At 40.8% G+C, this 8,476-nt stretch overlaps 1 protein-coding gene across 2 annotated transcripts; it reads right to left on the minus strand.

The window, feature by feature from the left end:
* Window positions 1–94: 94 nt before the first annotated feature.
* On the minus strand, window positions 95–7,924 carry ubac1 (UBA domain containing 1). 2 transcript variants are annotated; one of them, XM_062381498.1, is made up of 10 exons: window positions 7,454–7,922; window positions 6,130–6,250; window positions 5,964–6,037; window positions 5,746–5,853; window positions 5,539–5,641; window positions 5,240–5,348; window positions 4,131–4,581; window positions 3,455–3,541; window positions 3,025–3,163; window positions 95–2,818 (listed from the first exon to the last, which is right to left on the minus strand). In XM_062381498.1, the coding sequence occupies exons 1-10, from the start codon at window positions 7,589–7,591 to the stop codon at window positions 2,703–2,705; spliced, it is 1,446 nt and encodes a 481-aa protein (XP_062237482.1). In that variant the 5' UTR covers window positions 7,592–7,922; the 3' UTR covers window positions 95–2,702. The 2 variants fall into 2 exon arrangements, with proteins under 2 accessions (XP_062237482.1, XP_062237483.1); XM_062381499.1 differs by lacking the exon at window positions 95–2,818 and adding an exon at window positions 3,249–3,346 and having other exon boundaries at window positions 3,067–3,163; window positions 7,454–7,924.
* Window positions 7,925–8,476: the final 552 nt, after the last annotated feature.

Here is an 8,476-nt window from a genome sequence, read left to right on the forward strand (position 1 = left end):
TCTAACTTTGGTCACTGTGATAACCACCTGTTATAGCAGTGGTTACTGGTTACTGCCCCGTCCTTTGTCACCGAAAAACCACACAGACTCCAAATAATACAGCCACAAAAAATAACTTTAATGCAATAGTGTTTCGGACGCCATTAGCCACGCGGCTGTTTGAATGAACAGACTGTGAGAGTATATTGCATAGGTGGTTGATCTGGGACAGTCCTGCATGAAGCTGAGTGAAAACATTAACCTGTGACTCCAATCACTCTTCACTGATCCAATAAGTAGTTCAATCAAATGTTGTTCTTTTCTGTTCCTGTTGACGCCTGCGTTTTTTATAAAACTCGTGCAATCTCCCAGGGTTTATTTCATTAGAGACATTATGCTTTTTTTTTTTATCCCTGTCTTTATTCAAGGGCGGGGTTTTTTCAGTTTGAGAGCTGGGCTAATTGATTTCATGATCAAATGTTGTAATGCTTGCACTCAAAACCCAGCGCTCACACTCAAATAACCCCTGCCAGGATTAGATCTGCTTTTATAGAACTCAAACTGTGGGTTAGGGTTAGGATTTCAAGCACTTGAAATAATCCCACCCTCATTGTGGTTAAAGTAAACGCCCTGTACAGGACTCTCAAAGCAGTAACGCTAACAGACACAACACAAAGGCAGGACAAGAGCAGATCTGAACACCAGCAGGCGCAATCTGAGTGCAAGGGCAGAGTTTTGATTGAAAGTATCACAAAATTTGAATGTGCCCATAAATTCTGATCTCATAAAGAAAGACCACGCCCTTGAAAAAAAAGGGCGGTAAAAGAAAACTCCATTATTATTTGTATGCTTCCACAGACTTGTGGGGACATCACCCTCCATTCAAACACAACTTGAAATCACACTGTGACCTGTGAGTTGTATAATGGTTTGTAAAAACAAAATTTGAATAATTTAATTTGTTCACATTTGTAGATTAGCTTTGAGGTTCTGCTAAAAGTATTATAAATAAACACAAAAACAAATAACTAGTTTGGCTCCGGTATAAATGGTGTGATAATACACAGTTCAAACAAACACTCCTCTAGACAACATTTAAATATCTTTCAAATATTGCATTTACAAAACCATTTTTCTGTGGTGCTCTCATTCATAAGCTAAGTTCTAGGCGGATTAGTTAAAGCCATTGTCAGATGTCAAACTAGAAGGGGGGGTGAGCAAAGGTTTGCCGTTACGACAGGTTTAGAAAAACAATCTCAGCCTCCCTGAGCAGAAAATCACATCAACACATTTTAAATATACAATAAAAACACTCAAAACCTTGGCAAACACACCCTCCTCCATGTTGTTTTTTTAACTCCCCTGTACAGTGAGGAGAAGCCAAGTTCACCTCGATGTAGCCATTGGGATTTTAAGTGTTGATGCAAAAAGGCTAATATTGTATGACACCTCATTGCAGAGCACACTCCCTTAAAATCAAATATATTTCTTTACAGATCAACATGAGTCCTTGCTATTGCACAGAAATATTGGGGTATTTTCAAAGGATACATCTAATGCCAAGGCAGGTTATATAGTGACAGTTTGGTTTGACAGCATAAATGTTCATTGCTCTCAGGAGAAAACAGGAAAACCCAGTAAACCAGAAGACCCGACATTGGTTGCTTGTCGTAGACGCTTGCTTCTCCGGTGTGAGCGTGCAAATCCTCAAAATGCGGATTAAAGATTAAAAAGTCAAACCCCCTTTGATAAGGTTTAGTTTCATTCAGCATCCCACTACAGCCTTTTGAGACATAACACACACAAAAAAATCTGCTTCTGTAACTTCTCGGTGCTGTAGTGATATTCACAGAAGTCAACAGGTGCTAAATGAACGCAACATGATAACATGACATTCAAGAGCACATCGACAATAAAACACACAAGCCTATTATATATATATATTTCGTTTTCTTGTAAAAACATGACTAAGACACGGACAGTTTAGTGAACAGCTTTCCTCTAAAGGGCCAGAAAGTCAAATAAATATTCTCGAAGAAGCTCCGAGGACAAATTGTTCTCTTTACACAGTCGACCTGCAGTGACCTTGCAGGCGTGAACAGGGAGAGAGAGGTAACACTGCAGCTCGGACAATCAGCCTCTCGAACAGAAGCAGTTCTTTTGATGAGAGCGAGACAAAGAAGGGGGAGATAAAACAAAACATGACCGTGACATAAAATTCTTCCAAACATTCCCCTCTGATGAAATGTAACAATTTAAAACAGACAGACAAAACTGTAAATTGATATTTAAATATTGCAGAACATACAAAAAAACAAAACAGTTTTCTTTGAACCGTAAACAAATTGATTTCTGATGTCATTTTGCACAAGGAGAAATTATATAAAATAAATCATGTCTGTCTTATTTATAAATTGTTCTCATTCAAATGTAAAAACATAGTAAATCTCAATTCTTTTATTATTACAGTAATAATAATGTTTATGTTAACATTTGTTTTGTATATGTTTTTACTGTACTGTTATAAATAGTTTTATATATAACATTTTTATTCATACTCTGACTCCTCCAGCTTTGTGTTTATCAAGGCAAAAAAACAATACATGTGTCTCTACTGAGATGCACCCACTTCCACACACACACACCCACACACGTATCCCAATATGGTCAAACACACACACACACACAAGCTGCCAGTCACACAAAGGGGTCACCAAAAGGCTCTATGTGCGATTAAGTGTTTGGAAGATTCTGGATATTTGGAGCATGACGGGACCAGTCTCAGGGTCGTTCATCCACTGGGTGCTGTTGAGAGGATTCTCCAGCATGTCTTCAAACGCTGCACAAAAAACACGAGACACATTAGTGACAAATATACTTCACAAAAGCCAGCAGCCTGTGAATGTATATGTAACTGTCACTCCAAATTAAATCAGGTTTATTCTTCTTGATCCATAATTTTTCCTGTCTAAGCTGGGGTTGTGAAGCAGACCTCAGATGTCACGTCAGTAATATTAATCTAAGTTAAATTGGACTAGACTGTACCGAGCAGAGTCTTGGGATTGGTTAGACCCAGCTGGACCACTGGATTCTCCAGTATGGCTTGGAACAGTGGGCTGTTGGTGTCGATGCCTTTGTCTAGATCCTCTGGAGAAGGTTTCCTGTCTCCCAGTAGCCACTCGCACTGCAGGAGGGGAAAACAGCAAGAAACCAAATTCTCAGTCTGCTTTTTGAAAATACAGTGATATCTTTAGCTTTCATTTTCATACCATAACACGGCAGTTCATTTGGATCATTACTGTTAAACCAAGCACAGGAAGTTTGGGAATTGTTTAAGGGATATATGCAGCAGTGGGCCAAACACCACCTGTGTAAATCGCATTAGAGCTTGTTAATTAATTAAACGAGAATGTGAAATCATTAAGTCAACTCTTTTTTACATCACACATTCACAGTCAGGGATGTGTAAACGTACCGCGGCATCCTGTTGGTTGTTATTGACTCTCAGAGCATCAACCACCTCCTTCTCATCAAAGCCCATCTCCATCAATGCAATGACAGCCTGAATAAACAAATAAAAAGGTTTGCATGATCCGTCTAATTAACAAAGTCCTATGGAGCCCAGCATGTGTCTCAGGTACAAAAACCTTATTTGTGCTCAGCAGAAGAACACAAAGAAGAGTTATAACCTCTCTTGTGGCAGCTATGGTAGATAAAACAACTACTGTGGAAGCCTTATGTCGGAAGATGGGATATTAATCACTTTTCTATTTTTGGAAATAATCTGTAGCAGCGTTACTGGGGAAACCCTAAATTATAGAGAGAAGACTCTGAACACACACAAGGTTATAAATGAAACCAAGTAATACTGATGATGCAGGTTTAAATATAATGTTATCACACTTGTATCTGGTAAAACAAATTCTACATTGTGCAGCAAAAAGGACTCCTGACCTGTCTGTACGATTTGCAAAGATGTATACACAGTAAAGGAAAGATTAAGTGTTTATAGACACATCCGCCACTTTGGCAAAACAGTCACTATAAATATAACCCTGTCTTCAACATATCAGGTGTGAGTGCTGAGATTAGAAGAAGTAAGTCAAAATCAAATTTCTGAATGACAGCTCCGACTGGATAGAGCCACTCACTCTTGAGTCCGGTCTGAACTCCCGTTTCCTGCGGATCCTCTTGAAGATCTCTGTGAGCTCGTCCTGCCGACTACTCTCCTCTGTGCCCGACTGGCTAGAGAGGCTGCGGAGAAGGTTGGGACCACAAGCTGAAGCGGAGGCGGAGGCTGATGCGGACAATGATGCAAGGGCTGATGCGGAGGCTAATGCGGAGAGTGAGGTTGCGGCTGTGGCTAAGGGGCCTGTTGTGGCTCCTGCAGTGGCTCCTGCAGTGGCTCCTGCCCTGGCTCCTGCCGTGGCTCCTGCCGTGGCTCCTGCCGTGGCTCCTGCCGTGGCTGCTGCCGTTGCTGCTGCCGTGGCTGCTGCCGTGGCTCCTGCTGACCCAGAAGAGTCCTGGGCTGGTAGTGGGGTGTCTATAGAGGGGTCGTCTACATGTTCAATCAGCCACTCCATGGCCTGGGTCACTGACATGCTGCAGAAGGGAAGATTGAGGTGAGAAAAAGAAAAATAATAACACGTCAGAACAGATGAGTCTAGTCCATCCAAATTCCTTAGTATACTTTCTAAGTCAATGATTTCAGCTTTAAACAATATAAATTGTAATAACAATGCTGCGTGTTGAGTTGTGAGGATTTAAGCTACACCCATACTAATATGTTTCTGTTTTAAAACTAAAAAACTAACTTGGGTTCACACAAGCGTTAGTGATCATATGGCGATTAGTAGTGATCATTCACGTACACTGGGCATGTGCCTGTGTCAGCAGGTTCAGATTTGTTTATTCTGTAGCCGGTTGCTTACTTACAGAAAATACTGAGAATGAGAAAAGTAATACGGGAGATTTATTTTCTTGCACCAATGACAAGGTGGAGCTGTTGTTCACAGTGTTTACGTTTGTCTCCATGACAGCCGAGTGACTGATAAGAACAAATCAGGAAGCAAAGACAGGTGAGTGCATGCCTGTGCATATTACAACACAGTCGCAGCGTTTTCTAGTTGAACTGGAACAGTGTTTCCTAAACTTGCAAAACTCCAGAGTAGTGTGGATGACAAGCACAAATATAGTAACAGTGATGTATTTTAAAACTAGAACATGGCAGTATGAATGTGGTAAACAAGTACAGCCTTACTGGTTTAGTCTGAGAGACTTGATGGCCCTGCTCTCAGGGAAACCCATCTCAGTGAGCTGCTGAAGCGCCGTTTCATCCACCCGATCCTCTTCATCTTCATCCAACATCGCTACAAGACACACAAACACGACACATTAGAGGACAGCTACTCAGGCTGAGAAATACACAGGAACTCTCAGGATCCGAAAAACCCTCTATATGAGCTTTCCTGCACAGACTTTGATGGTTATTATTAAAAAAGTAAACAGACATAAATGCTTGGAAAGATTTGTGTTTGTTTACGGGATTGTGTGGCTCACCGTTTGCCTTTTTGAAGAGTTCAACTGCATCAGGGTTCAAGGCAAGAAGCTTCTGGGCAACTTCAATGAGAGAAACCAAGATTTTTCTGAGCTCTGTCTGAAACTGGAACAACACAAAAACACAAACATGTCAGAAATCATTACTTACTACTCACTGCAACTAAAAGTCTTAATCACAGTATAGGTTAATGATATTGAGCTTCTCACATCTCTGATATTGTGCTGGGTAACAGTGCGGTCAGTGTGGCGGGTGGAGAGGTTGCCGGTGGCTTTAAGAATAGCATCTTTGTCTGGAGCTTTGTTATCTTGTTTCTTCTGTGAAAAGAAATTAACAGGTCAAATAAGATACTGGTTTGCTGAGGGCAGAATTTAAAACGTGATAAGGAAACAATTTAAATCTTCTTCAGAAAGTTGCATAAACTCACCTTTTCATCTGAACTAACTTCTGCCATCTTTGGAGCAGTCGGTGGGGGTCTTTTCTTTATGAGCAGCAAAACGTCTAAAAATAAATGTTTAACATGCTCAGTTCACGGAAAACATTGTAAGATAAAAATGACAGTCACAAAACTTATCAAACTGGGCTTTACTTACCTCTATCTTTGAGATTTTCATCAGCGACTGTTTTATTGTCCGTGAGAACTCTTTCTGTAGCAGCATGAATAAGTTTGTGGTGGGTAAGTGTTTTGGGGTCTTCTAGACTTCCGTGTACATACTATAAAACAAGCACAACATAAATCAGCTCAGACATTCGATCTGTAACAATTTACATAATCATTAAATCTGTTTAGCCATATATCAAGAACAAAAATGGTTTCCGTACGTGTAACACTTACACACATTTACCCTTTGGTCTGAAAAATAATCAAACAGTTTAAAAAAAGTAATCCATCACAGTCTCTGCGAGTCCAAGATGCTGCCTTGCACTTAAATGACAAATATTATACAGTTTACAATGTTTTTAAAACAGAAAAAAATTAGAAACTGAGGTTGAAGAAAGCTTAGTTTGGTCATTTCATCATTCATGATTAATCCACGTGATGATTGTTTGATTGATTAATGATTATCCATTTATTCAGTTAATTGACGACTCATTGTGTCTAAAGGGACATTTCATGTGAAAAAAAGACAAAAGGTTGCAAGCTACATCGAAGACCCTGGGGAATTATGTTGTTATTGTTATCTGATGTTTGAAACAGTTATTTGAAGAATACTTAATAACTTTATATTAGGACAAAAGTAAAGATGTAGATATTTATTAGCCAAATATCGATAATTATCATAATAAATGTAACATGACAGCTCGTCTTCAGTAGTAAAGTGACAACATTTGATAAACAAATGTTATAAAGTGCAGTGGAAGAGGATGACTGCACGAGCAACATCAGTTATGATACATCGCCATGGATGGAAATAGATATCGCTACATTCCAAAAAAGAGCCAGCAGGTTGTTTCAGTTACACTCTGTTGACAAAAGTCCGGACTGTGATATTCACTTTCAACTCACATCCTCACGCGTTGCGGTGTCACACAACGTGTTATCGGATCTGTGTGTTGTCCCATGTTGTCATGCGAAACACACATTAGAGCAGCACTTTGCAGGATGATGCTTTGGGCCATAGAAGGAGAGGAGAGACGGGCTCGTGTAATAATAGCCAGGCTCTCTGGACAGTAAAGGGGTAAAGTGTGTAGCGTTAGCCGCAGCTAGCCTGAGAGAAGGGGGGGGGGGCAAATCTGCTAAATTATAAATAGCGGAGTCTACCCAGTTACTATAAATACAAACCCAGTGGCACTTTACCCAGAGGACAGGTTGGACTGCTGGTGACAGGACAAACACGGGGGGGGGAGGAGGGGGGGGGGGGCGACGACACAAACACACACACACACAAACACAAACAACAACCCTGGTGCACCTACATGTTTCAAGCACTTCTCCTTCAGTTTGTCCACGGTGGTGTCCTCCGTCACCTCCTCCAGCCACTCTGCGCCGTCCATGGTGCAGATGTGGATCTTCAGCACCTTCCCGGCGAATATCTTCTCCTCCTGGACGAACATAGCGGCGGTAAACACGACCGGGATCCCGGTGGTGGTGGCGGCGGCGGCGGTGACGTTAGCAAGCCGCAGTTGCTATGTGCTCCTGGCAAGCTAAGAGTGCTAGCGGTTAGCACCCAGCTAGCTAGTCGTCTGTTGTGTCAGTGCGCCGACAGCAGAGCGAGAGCGGCCGCCGGTCAGCGGGGAGACATGTCCGGGTTCTTCTGCGAGTCGTCGGTGCGGGAGCCGCCGGTTGCTATGTCCGAAAAGTCGGTTTATTTCCCGGTGTTGACACGCGAGCGGTCCAGCCAGCGAGCAGCCTGTTTCCACTGTAGCGGCTGAACTTTGAACTTCAACTTGCTGCCGCAGCGGTGCATCATGGGAGTCGTAGTCTTTCTCTTTGTTGCTGTCAAGTCAAAATCCAGTGGAAATGACACAACAGATTAAAATACAACAGATAATCCGTGGTTATCCCACAAAATAGTATTATACAACAGCACAAGGTCGTGAAGAAATATATGATATATTAGTTTATAATATATAATCCCAAATATGCAATAAATTGTACATGGGTACATGTATAATGATTATTTATCAACTATTTGTTTTTGCCTGTTTAACTCAATATCCAATGACACAAAACATAGAATAAAATGCAAAACTAATGAGTGATTAAGCCACAAAATATTATGATACAACAGTACAAGGCCGTGAAGAAATATATAATACATTAGTTTAGGATATATAATCCAAAATATATAATACATTTTACATGATAGATTTATTCTATCTCACCTTATTTATATAACCTTTTCACTGCAAATCTACTGTTGTCTTTCATGTTGTTAGTATGTGGTCTTAAGTCAATCAAATATTTAACTATAAATAGTTTTGCAAACAGTTATGAAC

This window comes from Platichthys flesus, chromosome 3 (assembly GCF_949316205.1).
Source record: "Platichthys flesus chromosome 3, fPlaFle2.1, whole genome shotgun sequence".
Taxonomy (NCBI): domain Eukaryota; kingdom Metazoa; phylum Chordata; class Actinopteri; order Pleuronectiformes; family Pleuronectidae; genus Platichthys; species Platichthys flesus.

What these genes read in the sequence shown, in the direction of transcription:
- ubac1 (XM_062381498.1), bottom strand. Translation starts at nt 7,591, where the DNA reads ATGTTCGTCCAGGAGGAGAAGATATTCGCCGGGAAGGTGCTGAAGATC. An exon ending in TGAAAATCTCAAAGATAGAG is followed by an intron (nt 6,038 to 6,129) that starts GTAAGTAAAGCC and finishes ATTTATTTTTAG; the next exon opens with ACGTTTTGCTGCTCATAAAG. An exon ending in ACTCTTCAAAAAGGCAAACG is followed by an intron (nt 5,349 to 5,538) that starts GTGAGCCACACA and finishes TGTGTCTTGTAG; the next exon opens with CGATGTTGGATGAAGATGAA.